The sequence below is a fragment of the Fringilla coelebs genome (assembly GCF_963513975.1).
Source record: "Fringilla coelebs genome assembly, chromosome: 1".
Classification (NCBI taxonomy): Eukaryota; Metazoa; Chordata; class Aves; order Passeriformes; family Fringillidae; genus Fringilla; species Fringilla coelebs.
The window spans coordinates 149346710-149374673 of NC_140028.1; the positions used below are offsets into that span (position 1 = coordinate 149346710).

Sequence of the window (27964 nt, forward strand, 5' to 3'; positions counted from 1 at the left end):
GCAAAGGCTGTTCTTGTTGCTCTTTGGAATTTAAATGTTGCTTAGCTTGAAGACCAAAATGCTGAAATTTATTATGTAAAGTCCAGCATTAGACCAAGGTTGTGCTGAGTGAAGAATTAATGTGGATTTATTTCCACAGTGAGGAAACAAGGCTGTAGCCAAGGACAGACTCTGGAACACAGGAGTCTCCAGGGGTGTTGGTACTCCAAGGGTCCTTTTGTAGGTAGTGGAGAAAAAAAAATCCAACAGCTTTTTTAGGTCTGTGTTCATCTCATAAGGTTATAAACCAGATCTGTTACATTGTAATATACATATTTCTAATTAAATTGATTGGGTAGCACAGAGAGGAGACAGTTATTTGCCAGAAACATTATAAATGTCTGCAATTGATTAGCAAAATTTCATATTTAGAGTCTTAACTGTTCCAACTAGAACTTTTAGCTAAGACATTGCAAACTGTTCTGCCAATCATCTGAACTCTTACTTTAAATCCAACACAAGCCATTGTTCCTGCAATAAAATAATTTCTTTGAAAGCAAAAAGAGAAACTTAAATCACTGACAATTATTTGGTGCATCTGTGTGAAATAAAAGCCATTTAACCACTTTTTATTCTTCTTTTTACCTCTGGAAAGATAAATAAACACCTCCTGAATATTGAAGAGGACAATTCAGGAAGACAGTTATGATGAGACTCAGAGATGTAAAACACATTTCTGCTGAACAGCACTACTTAATATTCTTTAGGGTTCTCTGATAGTTCTTCATATAACCAAACCCACCACTGGTTTTATCACTACTGTTAATTAGGTCTCACTAATGTTCTTCCCCTTAACAAATGCCCATCAATGAAATTACTGCAAAAGCTCTTGATAATTTGTGGGTGATTTTTAAAATTGAGATTTAACAGCACTTTTTTTTTCCCAGAGTTGCCATATTTTGCTAAAGAAGTGATAAACCCCAGGCAGGATATTTGCCACAGTACCAATTATAGTTGCCTCACTGTGCAGCAAATGATCTCTATTAAATACAAAGATCTCTATTAAATTAATATTAACAGATATTAAAGATCTCTAATATTAAAGATCTCTATTAAATACAAAGATTAAAAAGTCAGGAAGTTGCTTGAAGCATTTTCTTAACATTCTTTCTATTTTGAGCTTTTCAACTACGATGAGCTACACAACCTGAAATCCAGCTCAACCTCCACACAACTTAAATGGAGACTCAGAGAAAGAGGAAATTCCCATTTTACCTGAATTTTGGGCAGTCTCAAACAGTCTTGGAAGTGTGGGGGTACTAATTGTTGGTTTCTTTGGGTTTGGATTGAAGGCACTTGAGATAGCAATTTATGTTGGGACTTAAGTGTTTATTATTTCTTATCAGTGAAACAGTCTCACTGCTGGGAGTTCAGCAGCTTTTCATTAGAAGGCACAAAATGCCCAACAATCTCTTGTTCCAAGGCCTTTTAACACTAAACTGTCCAATTAAGAACTGACACCTGCATTATTTTCCCTTTTAACCCAATAACTGATCCCACAGAGCCCCAGTGCAGACTCTTCTGCCCAATTACAAAATGCCACCCAAACCCATGGAGAAGGAGGAGGAAGAAGCATGAAGAAGAAACCCAGGATGACACCCTGTGCCCTCCATCTTGCTGCCATCCACAGCACACTAAAAACCCCAAACCCTCAATTTCTCACCCAGTGACACACCCACACTGCTCTCTATAATCTATTTCACACTTTTGTGGGTTCCAGTCTATCTTGAAGTCTGGGAAACTTTCTCCATGAGTGAGGGTCAGAGTCAGTGCTGCCCTGGGGGTCAGGGCACCTAGAGCAGACACAGAAATATTCCCAGTGCTCTGGGTTTGCACAGGAAGCTGCAGGTAAGTCCATGTTTCTGCCTGTGTCCCTCTGGCTGGGCGTGCCCTCCTGGGAGCAGCACGACTCCCCCAATGCTCAGGACAAACGGACAAAAGCTCTGGCAAGGAGCAAAGTCAGGACCCTGCATTTTAGAAGAGGAACTTCCAGCTGTTTGGAGAATCAGTGGATGAGATCCCCCTGGGAACCTGTCTTTAGGGACAGAGGAACTGATCAGACCTGGCAGCTCTTTAGGGAACAAAGCTTTTCTCGGGGAACCAGAGCTCTCCAATGCCACATGTAAGAAATCAGCAGGACAGGCAGGGACTGGGAATGGCTGAGCAAGGAGCAGCTCCTCAGACTGTGGAAAAAAGAAATGCACAGCCAGGGGAAGCAGGAATATGTGACCTGGGAAATGGTTTGGATGTGTATCCATTTCCTAATTTGTTTAGAGACCCACACAAACACAAATATTAACATCACTTACTGCTCGTTTTCATAATACAGCTTGCCAATGGCCCAGGCAATGATGATTGGGCAGGGAATACCTGCAGGAGAAAACAAACAAACAAACAAAATTAGGAGTTCATCATGGAGAGATGTATGCGTCCATGGTACCAAAGTAAATTCAGATCTGTGTGAGGAGAGTCTGAGTTAATGAATGGGAGACTCTAAATCACAGTGGTCCTATCTTGGTCTGCTTGAGACATCACAACTGCTAACACCTTTGAATTTAGAAATGAAAAAAAATCATCCCAACGAAACTTCAGTCAGGAAAGTTAATAAAAATATTAACAAATACACACATAAATACCTGTATCTCCATAGAAGTGACCAGAAGAATTTTGGCTGACTTAAAGGCAGTTTTGGTCCCTTTTCACTTTCCTGCAGTTGATACAGCAGAATCTCTAAAGACAGCACTTGGAAGTCAATGTTTAGGTTTTTATTTCCCAGGCTCCAAGAAGCTTGTAAACATACTGGGATCTCTAGATTAAACACAATTTCAAAACTTTCCACCTTTTCTTTTTTTTTGAGTTCCTTATGAAACAGGATTGTGAGAAAGAATAGCTTGATATCTTTAAGTATCAGAATTCTTGGGTTTTTTTCTCTTTCTGAAGGACCCAGCTACTTTTAACTTTACAGACATCACTGCACTCCCTAACTTTGTGTTAGGCCTTCCAAACCAGCTGATTTGAAGGGGATTTGCTGGAGAAGGCACCTGGAAGGGAGGAAGAGTAAATGCAAGTGGCCTCCTGACTCACACTCAGGCAAGGGGATGTCAAGATTCAAAGGGGAGATTTTTTTCCCTCTCCATTGCCCCTTTAACTTCTCACCTCAGGAAAACCCAAACAAGTCCAGCCTCACCAATCTGAAATGCAGGTTCACATCTCTGAAACCACTGAAATCACTGAGGTGAGAGCGTGGACAGAGCCCCAGTGAGGAGCAGAGGTGCATTTGTCTCTGACACAGATTTGTCTCTTTTAACCTCCCACCTGCTGCCCCTTCTGTGGGCAATGGAGGCTTTGAAGAGATGGAAAAAGAACCACGACACAGAGGGGATGGGGCTGAGTTGCTGAGGGGTCATCTTGAGCCTGAGCAGCTCTCACCTCCTGCCACATCATCCCTGGTGGCTCCTGTACCCTTCAGATAATTGTGTTTTGTTTCATCCTGTTCACCATGGACTCAGAGGGTCTGGTGCACTCATTTCCCCACGTTCTTGGAGGAATGGATAGAGAAAATGGAGCCATGTCCTCTCTCCTGAAGGAAAACATTTTATTTTTCCTTTTTTAGTGAAGAATAGGGATTTGAGAATTAGACTGGTAAAAAAAATGTGTATGAGGAGGCAGAGCAGAGCCAGAATGCACCCACAAGGTGGCTGGAAAGGTTTATTCAGCTCACAGCACTCCTACATTAGTAATGAGAGACCCAGAGGATTCTGACAGAGGTAGGGAGTGAAAACACCAGGGATCAAACCAGTCTGTGGGTGTGTGAGAGCTGTGTAAGCAGCTGATTTTCCAGTTTGCTGAGAGAATTGAAAACTATTGAGGAAAAAATTGAATCAACTCCCCAAATAAACATTTTCTTTCTACTACAACTCCTCCTTCCTCCCATTTGATTTTGGATTGAATGACATATTTTGTTTCAAAGGCTGCTTCTGCCTTCAGAACTGCAATCCAATTACTTCTGCAGAGAGGGAGAGGCACTCCTGAACAAAATGTCATTCTGCTTTCATGAAAGAAAATATTGGTGACTTTTTTCCACCTTTCTTCCTTCAACAGAAAAGAACTGCTAGATTCACCAGTTCTGTTTGACCTTAGATTTTCATTCAAATGATCAAACTGCCTGCGTGGGGCTTGTCCTGCCAAACATCTCCTGGCAGAGCTCAAAACATGGAGATGTTGGTTGGGAAGGATCTCTGAAGGTGTTTGCCCCAATTTACTGCTCTGAGCAGAACCATCCATACTCACCCACCTTAGCCAGGGCTCAGCCTGGCTGAATTTTTAATAACCCCAAGGTCAGAGGTTTCACAGCTTTTCAGTCACATGTTTCAGTGTTCCACCATCTCCTGGTACATTTTCTGTTTCCTTAACATCCAAATGGAACCTCCCAGTCTGCAGTTCATGGATATTGTCCCTTTTTATAACATCTGCTATTACCAAGCAGAACTTGGCTCCATCATCTCTGTAATTATCTTTCAGATCATTCCTGGTACCAAACAGATCCCTCCTCATCTTCCTCTCTGCCAGATTAAAGCAGCTCAGCTCTTTCAGCCTCACATCACATCTCATCCCCTTTATATCCCTGATCACATTTTCAGCTGGAGAATCTCTCCAGTTTTTTCCACATCCCTTTCTGACCTCAGGAACCATAACTGACCACAGCATCCCAAAGGCAGCTTTGCCACAGCTGAGTCTTTGAGTAGCCCCAAGGACAGTCCAAAGATGATGGGAGACTCTCTGCTAAAGGCTGTTTTTCTAGGAACAAATCCCTCAGCAGCTGTGGATAATGAAGCTCTTTTTCAAGTCAGCTCCTCACTTAGAAGTGTCTGCTCAGACAGAGTGGTCCAGATTTCACCCCAGGGGTGTTTATAATATTTATTCTTGCCCCTTTTTGTCTTTACCACTAATGCCAGGTACCACAGAACACCATTTTAACCACAAAGGTCACTTACACCACCCTATGAAGAGAAAGACCCATTTCCTCAGCTTATCAGTGGAGTAGGTCATCACTATAGCAGTGTGCAAGTAGCAGCCTTCCACAAACATCCAGAAGAAGTTGGTCACCACAAAGTAATTGTAGACAGTGGTAATACATCGACACCAGGGCTGGAAAGGGAACAGAAAAGAAGATTTTAAAGTCATGGTGAGAACGTTTCAAAGATTCTGTATGTTGTTATTCCCTTTAAAAAAAAAATATCCATGGTAGGATTCACTCATGGGATGCAGATTTGTCCTGTGGATTGGAATCACAATATTTTAGGTGCTGACAGGAATTCACAGATCCATCTGTGAACTTCTGCTGAGGCTGGCTTTGACCATAACATGCAAGACCTGCTGTATCTAAACCTGTCTAGAAAATTCAGGTTCCAGAACAAGCCTCCAGGAGGAGCAGGTCATGTCACCACAGCTGAGCTGTGTCAATGTCATGGTCTTGCTTTGTTTCCACTGAGGGGAAGGAGCATAACTGATATTTAAAGCAAAAAAATATTTTAAAGGCATATTTTTATCAGCCAATTTAACCCCTCTGTTCCCACCACTGGTGCTTCATTCTGTAAGTCACACCATGTCACATGTCACCTCTGAATTCTGCCACAACCTCAACAGGAATTTTTTGTAAAATGTGAGAAAATGTGGTTTTTTTCTCCCCAAAATGGCTGTGCAGTGAGAGCACAGCTGTGGGAGGCACAATTAGCTCCAGATGGGAATATCCCAGCAATAAATCACAGGGAAGTGAGGGCAATTTCCACAGTGCTGCTCATCTTCTTTCTTACCAAGCAGATACTGAGTGCATTCCCTGAAGGACATCTCTAATTACCTGGGTTCTCTGCTGTCTCTGATTTTGGTCATTTGGTCTCACCATTCTCCAGCCTTTTAACTAACTCTAGTGAAGTGTTTCCAACTTTGACCCTCAGTTAATTTTATTTTAGCCTTCATATGCAGGAGATACTGATGGTCTACAGGCAGCCAACAGAGCAACAGATGCACCACAGAGCCCAGTAAAATTCTGAGGTTTAAGAATTTACTGGGCAAGAAGCACAGTCACAAAATGACAGCCCATCCACAAGTTGTGATCACTTCTGTGTATTGAATGGAAATAAAACAAAGAAATCTTTTGGATATGTTAACACTTTCATTTCTGTATTATTTCATTAATATTTGAAAATTAGTTTGGCTTCACCCTTAAAATAGGATTAAAGCCCAAAACATCCCAGAAGCTTAAACATTTTGTTTTCAAATGTTTGTTTAAAACAAAATTTCCTTTTTCCTTTCCTCTTTCCCTTTCTTTACAGGAATTTTACAAAAAGAATTACACCCAAGTTAATTTTTCCTCCGTCAGAACTAAGAGGAACTGGCTGGAGGATTGGGAAGATTCTGGGACAAACAAATACAAATAATGGTGGTGAGATCTCCCCCTGCATGACTTCCATAGGAGACCAGGATAAAATGAATTTTGAGCAAGTCCTTTGTGGATTTACTAAAATGGAATAGAATTGAATAAAATTGCAGAGCTCGTTAGTTCACACCTTTTGGTTTATTTGACTGAGGATTCTTGATCCCACATGTACCCACCATTAGGCTCCAGAAAACTTCATCAATTCCTTCTTGATTTTTTTTTTGCAAGCATTATAAACTTATTGCAAAATATTTCCACATTGATACTTCTGTATCTGTTATTTAATCTCCATGGATCAGCACAAAGAGATCACATCAATAGCTAGAATAAATGATGTTCCTATTTATTCTGGTGGTGTTATTTTGACTGACTTATCCCACAATCACATAACAAAGTTATCACCAAGCTTGTATAAAGCACCTTTCCCAGAAAGGCTGCAAAGAAAAGATGAGTTAATGAAAACTGGGGCATGTGATGCCCCATCCTTATATTTGCAGGTTTATATTTTCGTTGTCACCTTGTGCTCACATTTTAAGAGGTATTTGAGTCCTGTCTCCAACAGATTTTTCCTAAATAACTGTAAAAATCTCAATAAAGATTTGGAGCATAATCATGAGGGCAAGTCACACAGCATGGAACTGTTGACCATAAAGCTCCTAAACTCCATCTTCTGGAGTGTGACACTGCCAGAAGCACAGACAGAGCAAACACTGAATTAACAGAATTTACATCTTCTCAAAGGAGCATCTGGATGAGTAATAATAGTGATTTATGCATGGACATCTTCTTTATGTGGGCACTAATGATTTCTCTATTTGTTTTCCCAAAGCATGGGACTGAAGTTCAGATGTCAGATCTTACATTTGAAGAGCTCATCAAGGATGATGAGTGCCCAGCTGACACTGAAATGAAGGGAAGCATGGAAATCTCTATGAGCACATGGATAGGTGTCCCTTGAAATATCCACACAAAGGGACTCAGCACCCTGAGCTCCAGGGCAGGGCCCTGCCACCTCCCTGCACTCACCTCATTGCTCTCATGGATGTTGTGATCTATCATTTGAAGCAGAAACCACATCACATTCCTCAGGATGAACGTGGTGATCAAGTTCCAGTGGATAATATTCCTCAGGCATCTGATACTCCTGAGCAGGGAAACACATTGAAGTGAACATATATAATGAATGTATCCACCCCCACATCAGGAACCATACAGAACAAATGGGTAAATTCTGTTCATTGCACAGTTTATCCCCCGGTTACTCTGTGAAAAAGGAGCCTTGTGTTTTTGCAAAGCCACAGACAATAATTTGTCTTGACAACACAATTGAATCAATTCAAGCGAGTGAAACTGCTTGGATCTACTGGAAAAAAAAAATAAATCAAATATTCAAACTGTTATTTCATCCTTGGTTATTAGTTTTGCTCCCCTTCCCTCCATCTCTAGAACCACTGGAATTGATAGAAAAGCCTCTGAACAACCAGGCTGCCCTGGAGGCTGCTGAGTTGTTCACTGGAGGAGATTTAGTGACAAATATTTGTGCTGGAGTGGCAAAGCTGGAATAGTTTACATTTGGTTAATTCTTGAACAGGCTCACCTGTGTGAGTCTGAATTAATGCAACAGGAGAGCATGAGCTGCCTGCTTTTCAATCCTGAGCTTAGCTGGCTTAAACTTGTACCTTAAATGAGGCAGAGCTGCACATTCTCCTTCATCAGGAAACATTTGTGTCTGGTTTTAGTCCCTCCCCAGCCCCCATTCAGGTGCAATGTAAATTATGAGCACAATGTAAAATATGAGCTACAGTAAGCTGGGACACAGTGGCATAAAACAAAAGAGGGCACACCTGAAATAGACTTGCTGCTGGAAATGGCTCCAGGAGGCAGCCAGGGCATGATGCTATTGCCAGAAAACAAAGCAGCACTGAAGCAAGACAGAGTCACTCGTGACAGGTTCAGTCATTTAAGACCAGAACATTTCTCTTCTGATTCTTTGTGAGCTGGTAAAGGATGGCAAGTGCCAAGTTGCAGTGTTGCAGTTACAGAACCTTCAATTAAATGATCTTTTCCCAGCTCAAAGCAAACCCCTCTGTGTCATTCCTGTTTTCTGGAAAAATCCCTTTACCCAGGATTCTTCTCCTGGGAAGCTGAGAAGCTTCAGAGAAAAAGGAAAACAATTCTAATCTCATTTGCTTCTCCTGCATTTTGCTGCTTTGAATGTGTTTGGATACTGTTTATTCAACAGGTGATTGTTCCATTGGTTTCATGTGAGTTGTTTTCACTCTTTGGCCAATCAGGGCCAAGCTGTGTCAGGACTCTGGAAAGAGCCAGGAGTTTTCATTATTATCTTTTTAGCCTTCTGTAAGTATCCTTTCTGTATTCTTTAGTATAGTTTAGTATAGTATTCTTTAATATAATAAAGTACCATAAAATAATAAATTAGCCTTCTGAGATCATGGAGTCAGATTCATCATTTCTTCCCTGCCACAGGGCACCCCACAAATACAATACCCCTCCATTTATGAAAATCACTTCCACAGGGGTTCAAGCAGCCAGAGCACTTCCTGGGATTTGGCAGGGCCGTATCAGGCTCTCTGCTTGCCAGGGAAGCTGCCAGATGATGTGGGACAAACACAGAAAGTGGCTCAAAGCTGCTCAGCTGGAAGGGACTGATCTCACCCCAGGGACAACAAAAAGAGAGGCACAATCCAGAAACCAACTTTTTGTTGCCTCAGGTCTTTTGCAAGGCAAACAAGTCCCTCTTCTTAACAACAAACAACATTTTCCTACCATAAAACACTCATTGTATTGTTCTTGGGACTAAATGAGTCAGTCTTAGGGCCAGAAGCAATTCTGTGATGTCCTTCAGCCTCACAAATCTCTCAGAGATTTCAAGCAATTCAGAAAAAAAAAAAACCCAGAAGACCTCCCACATATGAGATACTTACAGAGAGACACTCAGAGGTATAACCCTGCTAAGCCAATGTTAAAATCACCTCTGAGTTTAAGAAGTCAGAATGAAATTGGTTTTTGGTTTGAGAGCCTCAGTGACTCATGATGAGTTAATCTGGAGAACAAATCTTCAGCTGCTCAGACCCTCTCTCTTTTATTTAAGCTACAAACTCCAAAACACTGCTCTCAGACATGTCAGACCTGCCTCACTTTGAGAATTTCACTTTTAAGAAAAGGCTGAGGTTCAAGTTTGGCTTCCTAAGAAAGGAGGAAACCAAGCTGCCCATGCTGAGCCCCAGGAGAGCACCAGGCTCTGAAAGATCCTGCTCAGAGCATCTCCCTGCCCATAAATATCCTGCAACTCCCCTTCACCCACGTGTCTCATTCACTCCCTCCAGGTCAGGGATTAGCAAATGAAAGGATGAGTTTGAAACATTGCTTCTAGGGAGAGAAGGAGGCAGGGGACTAGAACTAAGGAAATTCAGGTCAAACTGTGAGTTATTGCGATGAAATGAATTGCTTTTGAGAGCTTTAGCAACAAAACAGATCTGGCACACTTGCCACCTGAATGTATTTTTTGGAAAAGGTAAGATAAAGGAGCAGGGGGAAAAAATCCTTGCTCCAGGCATCCATTTAGATATAGATATATTTAGATATTTTTCAGTTTAATCATCCCATAAGCTGAAACATCACTGAACCTGGCTAGGGAAATCTTATTGCCACAAGATTTACAGCAGGACATTGGACTGGACACACAGGCAAACAGGATCAAATAAAGAGTTGTAGATTTTTGGATCATAAAAAAGAGATTTTCCCCCAATCATCAAAACCACATTGTCTTTGAAAAACTCAGGGGCCTTGATGGTCTCTTCTTTTCCAGCCCAGTTTGCTGAGGGAAGGTGTGCTCCTGGTGTAAAATGAATTATATACATGTGGCCAGCAGCTGGAATTGACCAAAATGAAGCCTGAAGCTTTGGCTTGGACATGGAACAGGCACAGCTGGCTCTCCTGTGCCACTGCCTTGAGCCAAAGCCATATTTGGGGTATGAGTAACCTCACCCCACTGCCCCATTCCCTTCTGGAGACACTGAGTGTGTGGCTCAGATGGTAAATATGTCTTTTTACCTCCTTTTCCTGTCTTTGGGGCTAGCAGAGCCATGAAAGATAACCTGAGAGATGTCTGAAAGTGTCACAGACTTTCTCAAATAACTCACAGAATGGTTTTAACTTTTCCCTATTTTTTTCCCCTTTTATTTTCTTTTAATAAGAGCCCCAACTGGACACTGAAAGTTTGTTATTGCTCACAACGAGCCCAGAGCCCATTGTTCTTTCTCCTAACTACCACCAGCACAGAAATCAGTGGCAATAATGCAATTCACAGCCAAGGGCAGGGAAAGCTTGAGAAATAACTGTGTCAGGTTTGCAGAGGGGAGGGAGACTCTGCAGGATAATAAAGTGTGTGGAGGCTGCAGGGCACAGCAGGGCTGCAGTCCATGGAACAGGGGAACAATCTCTTGGCAGGCACCTGAGAAAGCTGCTCTCATTTTCAGGCACTGCTGGTGCCTGGAGTTATTGTAATTTAGCAGGTGTAAAGCATCTGGAGGGGTGCTGAGGAAAGGATCTCCTCATTCCAGGCTTTTTTCAGGTGAAAATGCTCTGCTGGGCTCGGGAGCTCACTCTGTGCACAGAATTTACCTCTGCAGCCAGGCTGGAGTCTGAGGTGGGCACTGAATGAAGGACATTCCCCAAACTGGGCAACAAAAGTGCTGGACAACAGGAGACCTGCAGCACAGCTAATGTTTGCTGAAAGGACAAAGCTGACCTTGTCACACTCATTCATCTCAAAGCCTGAGGGAAAACAACTCAGAATACTCATAGGAGTAATTTCTCCTCCACAGGTCTTTTCCTGGCTCTTTGCAGATAGGAGGTACCTTAAAATTATGAGCCTTAATTTAAATGTAAATGCCCCTGTTATTCATGAAAATGACCTGTCCCATTTTGAAAACTGAAACACTCCTATCAGTCTTCTATGACAATGAGCCCCACAATTCCTTTCTCCTTGATTAATTATTGGCTTTGCTCTGTGCAGTGGAAAAGTAACCAAACCTGTGCTCCAGGAGCAGCAATAATTGCCCTCACAGGCAGCACAAAAAAAAAAAAAAAATTCCTATAACTCTGCAACTGGCAGGAAGTGGAATTTAGAACACATTAAGCTGTGTTAGAAGTTAGTGAACTGAGCTTTTCTGGAGGCACTGGGGTTGGCGTGAATGAATTTCCCCAAAATCCAGAAGCTAAGAAATTGGGGGTTGTTCTTACCTCAGGAGGGGGATATCCCAATCTGGGGGTGGTGGCAGTGGCACCATGAAGGAAATGAGAGAACAGAGAGCAGCAGAGAGCTCCTTCTCAAGAGGGAAAGAATCACGTGGGAGAGAGGAGGAATGGGGACTGGGAGCTGAACTGCTGCTTCACACACAATTACAGCACTGCTGGCAAGGAATTCTGACTTACAGACACATTCAGAGTTCCACAGCCCAAAGGACCTAATGATGGAAGGTTTCCTATTGCTCTTCATGTCAGGTAACATCACTTATGCCATTTCCCCTTGTTTTACAAGGCTTGATGTGTGCTGAATGGAGCAAGAACAGCAGCACAAATCACCACCCAGAGATCCTGAAGGCTGGCACATCACAAGACACCACAGACTGAGGCTACAGGCTTCCACTGAGGAGGAATTGATTACTTTCTTCCTACTCTATTCCTTTTCACGCAAAAATCACTGCTCAAAGCTTTGGCTGGACTCTTCTGCTGGCTCTTCCCTGATGCATGGGTCTGAGGATGGGTGGAATAAAGAGAGAAGTTGCAGCACAAACTTTAAGACTGAGGTCAGAATATAAAGACATAAGAACTTCCATGTCCACCCAGACCAATGTGCCATTTAGGCTGGGAACCAATCCCTGTGGGGATCAGTAAAAATAATTTGGGAAAGAGCACTGGAAACAAGGGAGTTGAATTGCAAGTTGTTCCTTGCTCTTACCTCCTTGCTCCTGGCAGTATTCCTGATATTCCTGATTCAGAAGCTGCATTTAAATGCATTAAATGACCTCACTGGTGGCCCCAACTCCTCACAGGAGTCACTGGACTCCTTTTGTGGTTTAGGTTCCCTGGGGTCAAACCACGGATTACTCCACCAACATGATGGACTGAAGGGCTCATAACCTGTTATTCCCAGCAGAACATCTTGGCCTGTGTGGGTTCCTCTCCTCTGCCTGTCTGCCCACTCCCAAGGGCTGGGTGAGGAGGCATTTCCTCACAAATGCACCCCCTCCTGTCCTGTGGGAGCTGCAGGGTGAAGGAACAGAAAAAGCCTGGGTCTGGACAGCAAGAAACTGCTCATCCATGGGCTGTGGGAGCAAACTGGGAGGAGTGCTTGGTGCTGCACCCTGCAGTCACACAGTTCATGCAGCAATCTCACTCCTGGCTGTGCCTGAGAGCAGGTTTGGGGCAGGAAATATCCCCCTGAAATACAGCAGGGTGAGACAGGCACAAGCAAGGGGTGTGTGTCATCCTGAGTGAAGGAGCAGGCAGAAGGAAAAGGGTTTCCTTGAGAAGAGAAAAGGATGGACAATTTCTGACATGGAGAGCAAAGACATTGCCACTGGAGGCATCTTGGCTTTGTAAATGAAAGGATTCCTCATGATTCCTTAAGAACCAGCACTTTTCCTGCTGAATGGTATCCAGACACCTCCTCCTGAAAGGGCAGGAGGTTCTGATGCACAGGAGTCCTGCTGTGGGTTTAGCAGAGGTGTCTTCATGTCCTCGTGTCCTCATGTCTTCATCTCCTCATGCTTTCATCTCTTCATGTTTTTATGTCTTCACATCCTCATGTTTTCATGTCTCCATCCAGACAACTGGTTAAAGGATAAGAAGCACAAATACTGTTCTCTATCCTTCCATTTGGAGGGAATGGTGAAGGAAGGAAGAGGAAGAACCAGCAGATCATCACCAGCAGCTCTGAGCATGGTGTCACCAGGAGAATTTTGGGGTTTTTTCATCATGGGTCAGTCTACACGGCACCAAACCTGTTTCAAAGGCTGATGATGTGAGGCTTTGGGTAGAGGAGTGCAGCAAGTGACAGCACACTCATGGGAGACTGAGTTATGAAGTGCCTTGTTTGATATTTGCAGGAATCAGGGGACAACTCTAGTGGAGCTTGTGCAGAGAAGGAGAAGAATCTGGAGCACAAGTTGATGAGGAGCAGCTGAGGAGCTGGGGGTGTTTAGTCTGCAGAAAAGGGGGCTCAGAGGAGAGCTTCTCACTCTCTAGAACTCCCTGACAGGAGGATGCAGCTGGGTGGGGGTCAGGCTCTCCTCCCAGAGGGCAGGACCAGAGGAAACAGCCTCAAGTTGCACCAGGGAAGGTTTAGTTTGGGTATTAGGAAAAATGTCTTTGTTGAAAAGAGTGGTCAGGCATTGGAACAGCCTGCCCAGAGCAGTGGTGGAGTCACCATCCCTGGAACTGTTCAAAAAACATGCAGATGTGGCACTTGGGGACAGGGTTCAGTGTTGGCCTTGGCAGTGCTGGAGTAATGGTTGTAGGCAATGATCTCAGAGGTCTACCCCAAGCTCAGTGATCTCCATGCTCTGCAGGAAGATGTGTGTATTCCAGCGAATCCAGAGTGCCAGAGCCTGGCTCTGGCTGTGCTGGCCAAACCAGATGAGATTATCTGGGATTTGGGATGAGCCTCCCTCTCACCACACACACACAGAGCACTCAGCTCAGCTCTGCAGCACGTTGGACATGAAGAAGCAATTAGGGTGAAAGCCAACATGCTCCTCCTTGGCCTTCCTAATTAGTAAATCAAGAGCCAGGTGTATTGTGAGAAATTGCACACAAGAACCCCTTTATCTGATCTAAGAACAGACCATGTTGCTCCCTGACTCGGCTTCCAGCCACCAGCATCCTGAACTGCCTTGTGTGCAGGTGTCAGAGCTGGGCTTCCACGAAGGAAAACAGCAGCAAAGGGGAAAAAAAAGCAAAATTCTCCAGCAGCTGACTGCAGCCTGGGTCAGAGGTGGGCAGGAAGAGCTTCTGATGGCTGGTAGAGAGAGGATGTGCTGCTTATTAGTTCCACCAAATGACCTTAATTGTGTGATTCAACAGAGAAAGCAGAGATAGAAACCCCATTCCTTTTACTTGCAAAATTGTGAGATCTGGAAAGGCAGAAAGAAAATCACATCAATCCTTTCTGTAAAGGTGGCCTCACTGATTCAGAAATGGACATCTATAAATAGCCCTGGTAAAACTCAAAGTAGCTTTCTGTTGATTTATTGGGTTTTTTCTCACTCTGTCCATACAGTGGTATTTTTCCTCTGGGATGCACAGAGCCACTATTTTCTGATTCAAAGCATGAGACAAACAATTAACATTAACAATCATAATAATGTGCCAGTGTGGTTGAAAGCTCGCTGAATCAGTTGAATCATCTGCATAGAAATAATTGCAAATGAAAACTGTATTAAGGAAGCTTGGAAACCTTCTATTAATTCATGTAGTATTCCATTAATCATGATGTTCAATTAAGACTGCTGTCCCAAAGTCTCTCTGGAAACAGTTGATAGGAGAAATAGGAGTGCACTTTGCTGGAGCTCTTCCCATCCCACGACTGGAACACACCAGAAGGAGAATCGCGGACAATACTTAAAAAATTATTTCCCCTCTTTAGTCTTTTCTAGGGCAGGCACAGCACATGCACAAGCCATAAACGGCGCAGAGTGGGAAGAATACCTCACAGCAAGTTATTTCCCAGGCTCTGTGCCTGTCAGGGCCTATTTGCTTTCACCCACATGGAAGCCTCCCCTGAGGTCCCCATGGTTTCTTTCCCCTGGGTGCTCAATCAGGGCACATATTCTGGAACTGCTAATGCTTCCAGATGGGAACAGCAGCTGGAGATGCTGGCAGGGAAAATCAGCTTCTTGGTGGCAGTGGCCTGGGGAATGTAAATATTCCCACAGGAAAAGGAAGGGAAGAATGGAAGCCTGGAAGGAGGTGACAGCTTTATGAGGAGGACAGGAGTGAAGTGCTCAGGTGAGGAGGAGAAGCAGCAGCTCCCATGAGCATTTAGGATGTGCAGAGATCCTAAAAATAAACCCACTGTGGAAGCATCTGTGTGTTTGTCTTTTCCAAAGCTTCACTCTCCTGCCTTCCAGCCAGTTTTTAATCACAGGACATGGGGCATCCTGCCTGCTCCAGACACAAGGGCTCCCAGCACTGATGTTCCAGGGGTGGGAAGGATGCAGCCAACACAACACACAACAGCCAGGGCAGCCCCAGACTGGCTGTGCTTGCTGCTTAAATAAGGGACAACTTAAACTCACTTAAATAAGGGAAACCCAGCCCCTGCAAACTCCACAAACAGAAATCCAACCTTGACTGTGCCATCAAGACATCCATTGCAGAAAATTCCCAATTTTCACAAGAATGATACAAATACAGATGACTTTATTTAGTGCAGCTTGTGATTGTGGCTGAAGAAAAAGATTTAGGACTCTGCTCTAATTTGCTCTGCTAAATGGTGGTCAGATGCCAGAAATTTTTGAACAAAGAGATAACAGGGCTGGAAAGTATCTCTTTGAGCAGAAAACACCTTGCAGCAGCTCAGGTTTTCTGACACAGGTTGTAGTTAGCAGTCCACATGTGGAAAGGTGAATGTTTTCCATGGAGAGTGGCCACTGCAGTGGGATTGCACAAATCAGAGACAGGACTTCAGAGGCCAGAGAGGGAGAGCTCAGAGTGGTTGATCTGGCTTACAGCTGCTGTTTGGGAAATAGAGTGCACAGCACGTCCTCATTTATAATCCCCTTATGGGATTATACAAAAAAAAAAAAGTAAAATCTGAAACAAAATTAATTTAAATGACAAGCTAGAGAATTCAAAGGTTATGGTTTTTTTTGGTTTTTTTTTTAAACTTTTAATACAATTACACAATTAGCAAAGTTTATTACATTATCTGCATTTGCAAATACTGTGATGATAAACCAAGGAGGAAAGTCTGAACTGCTGATGCTGCTTTTCACACTCTCCTTGGCCTCATTTACACCAAGACATGGTGTGAAATATTTAATTATTTTGGAGCACTTGGCCAGGAATTGAGGATTGGCAACCTCCCAGATAATCATTCCTGTGCTTGGTCTAAATTCCTCATTCTCATGGTGCTCACTGGGCAGTAGGAAATGTGTCCAGTGGCTCAGCCTGGGCACTTCCCCAGGGAAAGATGGTGTTCCCAAAACAGGCAGAGGCACCCCAGAGCTGCCAGGGGTGTCCATGGCCCATTTAGGGGTGACAGAAATGCCCACCTCTCCCCTCTCTCATGTTTTAGCTGACAGGGCAATGTGAAACAGCAGAATCCACAGAACCATGCAATTGTTTAGGTTGGAAAAGACCTCCAAGATCATCAAATTCAACCATTGACCCAGCACCCCTAAACTCTGTCATTGACCCAGCACCCCTAAACTCTGTCCCCAGGTGCCACATCCACAAGATTTTTTGAGCATTTCCAGGGATGGTGACTCCACCACTGCCCAGGGCAGGATGCTCCAATGCCTGACCAAGAAATTCTCCCTAATATCCAGCCTATATCTCCCCTGACACAGCTTGAGGCCATTTCCCCTCTTCCTCTCCCTGTTCCTGGGAGCAGTGCCTGATCCCCCAGGTGTCCCCTCCTGTCAGGAGTTGTGCAGAGCCACAAGGTCCCTCCTGATCCCCCTTTTCTCCAGGCTGAGCCCCTTTCCAGCTTCCCTCAGCCTCTCCTGGTGCTCCAGACCCTTCTCCATCCCCATCCCCTTATCTGGACACTCTCCAGCACTTAAATTATCTTTTAGATCAGGCAGAAGAGAAAGTTCCTGAGTGCTGAACAACTACAGTGGAGTTAGTGAGGGACCTACATGTGCAATTCCATGGGTGAAAACTGAAACTGAACCATTTGGCACTTGAACAGGTGCATCTGCAGTTGATAACTCTCAACATCATCTTGAAAACATATTCTCTGATTTTCCTTCCCAGAGATGACTCAGGATGTGGTTTTTTTTAAATAAAATTGCACTCCTGAGCATGGTTCATATATAAAATACAAAGACCCAACTTTGCTTTCCCCCTTTCTCTGAAATCTTGGAAAAGTTGCAATGTTTTCTCCACTGTTCCCAAAACCATTCCATCATCATCAGAAGTAGAACATAGACAAGTTTTAGCTTGACAGTCTATAGACTTAGAGCAGTTCTATAATCAGAATTTAAACAAGTTAATGTCCATCTCCAAAATCTCACAACTAAAATCTTGGCAGCAACAGAAATATACCAGCAGTAACATACTTCTGGCACAGGACAGAAAGTGGCCTCCAAACCTCAGGTCAAGAAAGGAACTGACCAAAAGCATTTCATAAATTCCTGCTTCTCTAGTTTGACTCAATTATTTTTTTCCTCTACCACACTGCTCTGGGACCCCTCTGCTCTGTGGGCTGGAAATCATCCTTTCATATCCACTGACAAATCTGTCTGTAGAGCACCCATACCCATTTTTCCTTGCACTGACACTGTCCTTGATCATAAGCAGCTCTTCAGTTCCCAGTGTTTATCCCATGGTGATGTATTTATAGGCAGCAACAACACTCCTCAGTGGCTTTCATTGTGCTAGGTTACAATACCACAATTTCAGATGCAGCTTGTGAAACCTTTCACATTTTAAGAACAGAGCTCTCTGGGCACACTTTTAATTACTGGTATTGTTCCAGGAGCTCATGAGGGCCATGCTATCTGGGATTTTATATTGTGTGGGGTAGGCTCTACACAAAGAGTGTGAAGAACAAGTCCTGCAGATGTGAGATAAAAAGGGGGTGAGTAAAGGCAGTGGGAAGCAAAGGCAATGGCCTGGGGTTAATCAATAGGAAAAGTGTTCCTGGCCTTCATCTGAGTTCATCAGATGAGACTCTTCAAAGAGATTCAGGCAGTACAGGCACTTCAGATGTTTTGTATTTAAAGATGCCCCCCTCATTGGGCTTGTTCTTATTTACAGAGCTCCATAATTCTCATTCCTGCCTGTGGGAATTGGAAAAACAAAACCTTCCACAGACATGGAAAGATTTGATCTGCAACCTTAGAAGAAGCTTAGATTGATGTAAAAATACAATACACAGATATAAAGCAGAAAAATCATAAACTTATGTTTCTACAGTTGTCAGTAAGAATATGCCTTAAATAAGTGAAAAATTGTATTAATAAGGATAGTGAAAGGTTTATAATGTAAGAGTGTAGTTGTCCAGAAAAGGCTGAGTTTAGAAGTTTTAATAGAAGCAAATATGCCTATTGAATAAAAGTATCCAGAGTGCAGCAGAAGTGAGTAAAAGTGATAGGTTAGAAAAGCAAAATAAACCCTAGAGCAACTGTTTTATTAAGTTAGAAAGTTCTATATTACCTTGTAACAAAGAAATTTGTGACTACTCTTGAGCTCTTGAGCTATGGCTGACTTCTTGCTCCTCTGAAATCTCACAGCCTCTGAGACTGATGTTTATCTGAGCAATAAACCCTTCTTAACACAAAAATAGTCCCGTCCCTTCATTGCTAGCAGTGATACCTGCCTTTCTCTGTGGTCCTCACTGTGGGCTGTCACAGAGCTGTGTTCAAACCCACGCTGCACCCAGCCCAGCCCAGCCCAGCCCAGGATTCACGGGGAAGTTTCAAATTGCCACGTGTGGAATCCTGAATGAAGGCTCTGCTGTTGAAGTGGCAGATGGAACAGACTGAGCTGGGCTGGGTGGGAAGGCAGGAGGTGATGGAGCACTGACATGAACTCTGTCAGGTCATGTCCTGACCTGGGACTTGCTCCTGCCTCTTGCTCCACACAAGAAAGGATTGTGCCTTAGATTTGGAGCCTGCTCTGATTACATCAGAAACCTCATCCTCTTAAATGCAAGCCAGAACTAATTGTGCAGATCTCCTTCCCACTTGAGATATCCTCAGTCTGCAGGTTCTGAGAGGTGTCGCTTCACTTTGCTCTATGAAACCTACTCTGTATTGATGCTCTCCATTTCTCCTGACAGGTTTCTACAAATTATTTCATCAAACTCTTCCATTCTTACAGAGGCCTGCAGCAGACTGAAGAGCAACAGGGTAATTCAAAGGAGCTTGGAACAGGAGAGGATAAAGGAAAGCAGACAGGAGATGGTTAGGGGGGAGAAAAAGAAAAAAAGAAGTGATTACATTGTTTGAGGAAAAAAAATGTTCCAGTCTTTTGGGGAGAAATAATATGTGGGATTTAGGAAATCTGTGTGTAATCACATAAAAGAATGGGGACACTGCCTCAGGCCTGTGAGAAGAAAACATATCAGATGCTTTACAGGGGAAATAGAAAGAGCTAAATTTAAGGGCTACAAGAAAGCAGAACTTCCCTCAAGTCCTCAGTTTGCTTTCACTGCCACCATAGTAGTGGCAGAAGATGTTATGACAATGTTTGTGGGTTTGGTTGTTTTTAGAGCAGCCTTTATCCAGCAAGGACATATCAGTTTTAATCTCCAGCCTGTCTTCCTGTCAGCACTGTCCTTTATTGGATTCAAAACTCAGCAGGGACATGGATGCCTCCCAGAACAAATACCTTTCTTCCCCTACTTCTTTTCTGATAACCACTGCACAAATAAAACTTCTGATGGAATCCACTCAGGTCACTGCTGGCCACTGCCAGGACATTGTTTAATAACAACTCAGGAGTTTTACAAAGGACTCTTATTCTGCCTCAGAGGATGCTCTAACAGCAGAGTGACAAGGGAAAATCCAGGACAAAGCAATCTGGGTTTCTGCATTATCAGCAACAGCAACGGGAAAATGGGATTAAAATCAAGTGTTTTAATCCTTTGGAATTTTTATTATTTTTTTCTTCAGTTTGATCAGTATTACTGATAGCAGAATTCCACCTATGGAAAATTTCTGCTTCAGCAGCGTGAGATTGTGATTCTGTGGGACGATGAGGCTGAGTCAGTGGAAGGAGGGAGGGAGCAAACCTTGACTATTAATGAGAACAAACAGACTGAGAATCCCAGCAGTGCAGATCCATTCAACAACACCAAGTGAAGTGCCCTGAGCAAATCTCTCCAAGGCCTGTACTGGAGATTGATCCACTCCTGCAGCACACTTTGTGCACAAATCCTTTTGTTCTTCCTTCTTGCTGAATTCCTTTTGTGGGTGAGTTTGTTTGCTTTTGCATGGTACAGACAGAACAGCTCTCACAATTTTAAGACCTCCAACATTTAGACCTTGAGAAACTGATGCTGACTTGCTGCCTCAGTGACTCACTGGCATTCAGCCACTGTGCCAGCAGCAATCAAGGCTTCTCCTTCACTTTTGATTATTTAGGTGCTAAATGAAATGTTTACTGGCTTGATTGTCATTGCAGAGGTTCAGATGAGACAGAACTGGAGAAAACAAGGTTAAAATGGGTCTTCCCAGGAAAAGGGGGTCCTGGCTGAGCTCTCATCCCCTCCCAGTTGTGTTGGGGTCTCATGGAACCAAATGGCAGATGATTTCATCACCTGCTGCTACATCTGAGGTTCCTGACCCTTAAAACACTGTGATTCCTCAGTGTTTAGGGCAGCAAGACTTTTCTGCTAAATGAAGGGCGGGCTGGGAACAAAGGATGAAGCTGCTTAAGAAATGGAGGAAGAATGAAGCTGGGTACAAGGTGACAGGATAAATTTGGAAAAACAGGGTTGAGATCCAGTTCTTTCCCCCTTCCCACTTCAGCACAAGTGAGGACTAAGCCCAGCTGGGCTGGGGCAGCACCAGGGGTGGTGAAGCTCATTTCCAAAAGCAGCACACCCTCCTGACCAGCTGAACAAATCCTTTATTGGATACAAAACAGCAACGCCTTTTGCCATGCCAGCCAAATATTTCACCTGCTCCTAAAACCCCCAGAGTGAGAGATCCCAAAGGCTTTCCAGCAGTTCTATTCCAACAGAGCAGGTGTGCTGCAGCCTCCCCCTTGAGACAGAGTTGCCTTTGGGATCCACCTACACCAACAGAGCAAAGGAAAATTGAGCAGGTCCTGGGGAAGATGCACAAAAATTGGGGGCAGATGTAAAACTTGAATCTTCCTGGAGGTCTCCTCTATTTTCACCCTCAGCAGGGACTCATGGAGTGAGGTAGATGGATGGAGTGGGACAGGAATAAAGAACGGGCAGATTCCTGCTTTAAGTCAGATTGTATTTTTTGGCCAGGAACTACCTAAAATCTCTCCTATTACCCAATTCCATCATACCTTCTTCCATCCAAAATAAAACAGCATTAAAGAAAGCCCCAAATAAAAGAAATTGATTATCAAAACGGATTTGTTCTTGGGCATTTTATAGAGGTAAATGTGATGATCTCCACAGCCCAAAATTTGGGAAGGGACAACCTGTAATGAAACATGAATTTGGGTTGCCTTCCCTGGAACATCTCTAGAACTTTGGAAAATGTATATTGAGAGACCCTGAGGGATCTCATGCTGGTTAACTCTGGCTGCACACTGGACACGTTTTGCACAACACAATATGAATTTGAAGAGATGGAGTATCTTAATTCACAGCATGTACAGGAAATTCTTAATTGCTACTACTCAGTTGCTGTTTCTAATGTTGAAGCTGACTGCAAAATTTAAACCTTAATGTTTAAATAACAGAAGAACAATTTAGAAGAATTCAGGTGAGCCACCTCCGTGTTTGAAGCTGGGTAACATTTATATCATCCTACCTAATTGTTTTTGTGTTATTTACTCAAGCATTTATAAAAGACTGAGCATAAAAGCAGGGAATATAGCTACTGCAATGAATAATTTGCATTCTTTATTCAGTGCAAATTAATTCAGGTCTCCAAGCACTGTGGGAATTAGCTTTATATGCACTGTAGAGGGCTTGAAATGGAAGTTTAAACTGATGCATCATAAAAGTTCCCATTTAATGTTTTAAGGTGCTTTTTTTGTTTCCATTAGCATAGATTATTCTGTTTATAAATGCTGGAGTGTGAGAAGATTCTCATTGTTATTAGAAAAGGCCTTGTTAGGAATGCTCAGAAGACTTAGCTAAGACTTTGGGGATGCTCTGCTCCAGGAAAACAGTCATTCTTGCACTGAGGTCACTGTCAATCATCCTGCTGTACTCCTGCCCAGGGGGAGGATGTCCTCCACCCACAGTTTATCCTCTGCTTTTAGATCAAGGTTTTTCTTAGGGATTATCATTGCACAGCACTCAGTGGAGCTGGGTTTAAGTCCAGGTCGAACTCTCCTGGACAACACAGCACAAATTGTACAGAAATGCCAGGCATGGAATCCAAGAAATAAAACAGAATTAACCCATCAGGCCACTCCGATGAAAATACATTCCTGTGATTCAGGCTGTGGACATACATGTGATGACTGATCCACATCTATTTGTTTCCCACCAATTTGCCTTTCCTCCTGTCCTTTCTCTTCCCCGCAGCCCTAACTCTGCTTTCTCTGACATCTCCATCTGCCAAACTCCCTTCAGCACCCTGGACCAGAGCAGGGAAGGGTTTCTATGCAGTCTCTTTGATTTGCATTCATCATTTCATGAGCACTGCTGGGGATTAAGCTCCACTAATGATGTTCCTCTTTTTATTTAAGAAAACTTCTAAGCCCTTTAATGAAAGAAAAAAGAAAATTAACCCAAAGCAAAATGGAAATATTTCATTCTGCCTCCTTTGGTTTAGATCTGAGTTTTAGCTGTCAGGGAATGCAAGACATTACCATGCTCTGCCTTGTGAGAAAACAAAATTTGCCCTCAAAACTTGCAAATTGAACACTCAGATCCTGGTGTCCCTTAATGAATAACACTGTGCTCACTGATTTTTTTTTTGCTGCATCAATAAATCATGTTCAGTTCCTTCCCTGACCCAAACAGGCTTCAGCTCCTACGCTGAGGAGGAGCACATTAGTCAGCAAAACCACAGATCTGCTCAGAAATATAAAAGCCATGACCAATTTCAGGACCATCCACGACCTGGACAGAGCCAGGAGAGGGCTGGAGCAACCCAGAAATCATCACCCAAGTGAGTTAGAAACATGCAAACACATTACTCACCTCAAGCACAAGAAAAGCATAAAGGCAACTATGAGGGCCCCCACTGAAATACAGTGGCCCAGGTAGTTTATGATGAGAGCAATCTTGTAATGGAGCGCATACTTCCTCTGGAGGCAAAGAGATAACAGCATTAAATCACCATCAGTCTCCCAGCACTGGCATCCAGGAACAGTTCAGCACTTCAGAAAACAGTCATTACTTTTACTTTTCAAAACTTTATAATGATATAATAGCACCAGGGCTGATGCCTCTAGGTAAGGTAAATAAATTGTCCAGGCACACAGGCTTGGTGTCATTTCAGTTTGGGATTTGTCCACAGTTTCTTACAAATATCTGCAAAAAATGTTATTTTGTCCCCACTTTTCCCTTTTAATTTTTTTTTTCCATTTCCTCAGATTTCTTTATTTTAAATCTTTGTCATTTTAGGCGACAAACCTACCAAAGACACATCTTCTCAGAGTTTCAAAAGTTACAAAACATTATTTTCTTAGGAAACAACACGGTCTTAATGAGCCAGGTTATGCCATTTTCCTACTCAAATGGCTTGGTTTTCACCCAAAAATGTCAGCAAGAATAAACAACAAGCCCTTCCCATACAGGCAGATTTTCCTGAGGGACATTCCTTGCAGGCTGTGATCTTTATCCCTCAAACCAAAGCAGACTAAAAGCTGATGTCCCTTCAGTTCTGATAAACCAGGGATCCTGTTGTTTTTAGCAGCAGCCCAAATATGTGGTGAAATTTTCTCTGTTAGCGTCTATTTCCTTGCATGTGGGGGAGATGGTTGGCAAGCCCTTGATCCTGTAAACAAAAAAATTAAGTACAGAAGTGCTCCCATCTAAATCAGTGAATTTAGGGATTTAGTGACCAAAATTTGCCCTTGCAGAAACATCTTTATTGGTGGGCTGCTGTTGGCTTTGGAGAAAGGAGAAGCATCTCCTCTCTTTGCCTGGCTAGGAAGAAGTAGAAAGACACTATTCAGATAAATACTGAAGATGGCTAAAAAGAGGTTTGCTACTGGAAGACTAAATGTCCCTGAAAAATATATTTATTATTAGTTTTGACATTTATTTCTTTTCAAGTTAAGCAGATCTTTCCCCACATTGGGATGTTGCCCTCCTTCAGAAGAACAAGGCTCTTGGCTCTTACAAACCAACCACCTACATTTCCTCTCTTGTGATAAAAATATGAAAGTAAAATCCTACAAATGGCATCATTAAAAAAAAAAAAATGTTTGAATTTCTTTTTTAAAATTTTTTTCCCTAACAATTTCCCTTAACATTTTACTCCAGTGAAAGGAATTTGTCAGTGAATGAATGTTTGGCTGAAACTACAACCAGCAGCTGTAGCTCATCTGTTCCATTGTTCTCTGAAGATAAGCATCTTCCAGCACTTTGCCAGAGAGCCAGGGAGCTCTCTTGGAATCATTTTTGTGATGAAACCTGCCTGCATCTTCAGCTCACAGAGTAATGTGCTGTTTCTGGACACAACTCAACCACGCAGAGTATTTTTAAGTCTATTATAAAATCCCCTAAAATAAACTTCCCCATCCACGGGCCCATTTTCTGAATTGCCTGGAGGTGAAAAGAAAAAAAAAGCAACAAAATGAAGCTACAGAATTCAAATTCCACGCTGTGTTTTATTTATCCTTCAGTTGAGGGGACACCTGAAGGGAAAGAGAAGTCCCTTGACCTGCTGTGCCTACCTGTGCAATGTAGTTTTATTTAACAATGCCCTGGCAAACTGCAGGGCTCATTGACTCTCCTGCTTAATTGACAGAGCCAGAGGATCACAGAACATCTCAAGGGATCCCAAAGGATCATTGAATCCACTGCTTCTCACAGCACTATCAAAACCCAAACCCATCTGACTAAGAACTGTTTCCAGAGTTGCTCATTTAGGGCCAGAAATCTCCTGGAAGATGGCAAACCTTGTGTTTTTCCAGAAGGAGGTTCTTGCTCTTTAAGTCTGACCCTCCTTTGGCTCCTGAACACTATTTGAACTTCACTCAAGTTTCAAGAAGGCGTGGTTTAAAACATGAGAAAATTAATTGGAAAAATAAATTTATGAAGCTCCTGTTTGATGCACTGATGCTGAAGGAAAAACAGGCACGACTTTCATATTTTCTGCTTCTGATGCTAACAAGGTTTCCTGAAGGCAAATTCAAACATCACAGAAACAAGAACTGCCTCGGTGCTTAGGGAAAACTAAGCTGACAGGGTGGCAGGATCACTTTCCACCAGCCTACATGCAACCTGCATTGCTGGAATGGGAGGCAACATCTTCAGGGCTGAAAAGCACGTGCCAGAAAATCATGTGTTTGTCCCCCAGAGCTCATGTAAAACACTTGCACAGCTCTTTTCTGGCCCTCTTGGACACCAATACATTTAAAATGTCAACAACCTTCTCCTGTTACCCAATATCCTTCTGCTTTCAGGAAGATTCACTTCACTAAAACAAAGATTTTAATTCAAGCTTAGGAGGAGGTTGCTAGATTAGAAATGAGCTAGAGCAGGAGATCATAGAATCCTGGAAAGGTTTGGGTCAGAAGGGATCTTAATGATGATTCCTGATGATGAGCAGGAGTGCCAGCTACTAGAGCCCCTGACCTGGAACACTTCCATGGATGAGGATTCCAGGGATGGGGAATCCAGGGATGGGGATTCCAGGGATGGGGAATCCAGGGATGGGGAACCCAGAGATGGTTTTACCCCCTGGCCACAGCAGGTCCCACCACTGCAATCCCATTCCATGACATTAGACATGACAATCATGTTCCACCAGGCAGGGCAGAGGTGTCTCCAGAGCTTCTACACTGAGGAATGACAGCACCATGTCTTTACCTGCACTGGCTTTGCACATCTAAGGCATGCTGGGCTCCCCTCCAGGCTAATGACAGACTCATTCTGTCTAGGGCACTTTCCCCCTTGCTTAACCTGCCCTAAACAGCTCAGTGAGTGATTTGGATCAATACCCACCTAATCCCAGCACTCTCAGACCATCTGACAAGGATCCTGCTTCCTCTAACAGAACTTACTGACAGGTCCTGCCAGCGTTCACAGCTCGCGTCTCCCTGGGAGGCTGCACACGCCATTGCCAGTCAGTCACTTCCAATTTCCTCCTGGTGCCAGGATGATCTCAGCACCAGCACAGCTTAAGGACACCTCTCCAAAGACTTTCAGAAGCAACTGGGAAGTATCTGTGTCATGCCAGATGACTCTGAGCTCACTGCCTTCCCGTCCTGAGCCAGCTGGGAGCTGCTGTGGCTGACGTGACCGTGCTCCTAGGCAGGATACATTAGCCCGAGCCCAGTGTGGTGCTAACTCAGCTACTCAGCTTGAAGCCACCTCAAAACATCAGCAGAAGCAAATTCACATTTATAAATACAGCTGCCACAGACCACAACACCAAAGTTCCTGATTTACAGCTCTCTTTGGAGGCTAGGATGTCTCTTGTGCTGCCTGAGACGCTCACTTTTCTTCTAAGAAGAGCAGAGGTTTGTGTCGGATGCAGTGAAGGCCCTTTCAACACAGGAGCTTGTAGGCTGAGGAGAATCTTTCCATTTGTCACACACTGTGCCACCAAGCAGCCAGCTGGATCAGGATTATTTCTGTGTCTTGTTTCTGAGCCTGGAGGAGGAGCCAACTATTCGTTCATAGGGTGAGATTCAGTCTGACAGGAGGACAGCAACACTTGGGTACCCACCCAAGGCATGGCTTAGGAGCAGGTGTGCACACACAGACACCTTGTGTCCCCTGAGGTGAACTGGGCACACCTGGATTCCCAGCTGGTCCTGGTGGGACCTCCATGGCTGCTGCTGAATCAGATTTTTTAAGGTTGGAAAACATCTCTAAGATCATTGACTCCAACCATTCCCTCGGCACCACCAAACCCTGCCCCCAGGTGCCACATCCACAAGTTTTCTGAACACTTGCAGGGATGGTGACTCCACCACTGTCCTGGGCAGCCTGTTCCAATGTCTGAAAATCCTTTCAGAGAAGAAATTTCCACTAACACCCAGTCTAAACCTCCCCTCACACAACTGGAGGCCCATTCCCTCTGCTCCTGTCCCTGTTCCCTGGAGCAGTGCCTGACCCCCCTGGCTGTCCCCTCCTGTCAGGAGCTGTGCAGAGCCACAAGGTCCCTCCTGGTCCCCCTTTTCTCCAGGCTGAGCCCCTCTCCAGCTCCCTCAGCCACTCCTGGTGCTCCAGAGCCTTCCCAGCTCTGTTCCCTTCTCTGGGCATGAAGGACACAGGCATTCCAAAGGACAGTCTGGAGACACTGGGACATTTTAAACCACACTACACAACTACATTTAAGGAACTAGGTTTTAGTCAGAGTGGGAATCCAGCAGCAAATCAGTCCCAGAGCAGAGTTTTACCAGCTGCTGCCACAGGTCTCAACCACAAGCAGAGCAATGATGCATTAA

General features: G+C 43.7%; 1 protein-coding gene across 2 annotated transcripts in view; it reads right to left on the reverse strand.

The window, feature by feature from the left end:
• CRHR2 (corticotropin releasing hormone receptor 2) overlaps positions 1-27964 on the reverse strand; it is a gene marked incomplete at both ends in the record, with an annotated part of 145544 nt that overhangs the window by 35563 nt on the left and 82017 nt on the right. For both annotated transcript variants that reach the window (XM_084208557.1, XM_084208558.1), the window contains 4 exons: positions 2349-2409; positions 5034-5187; positions 7502-7619; positions 23538-23644. In XM_084208557.1, coding sequence (XP_084064683.1) covers positions 2349-2409; positions 5034-5187; positions 7502-7619; positions 23538-23644 — 440 coding nt within the window. The remainder of the gene's footprint in view (positions 1-2348; positions 2410-5033; positions 5188-7501; positions 7620-23537; positions 23645-27964) is intronic.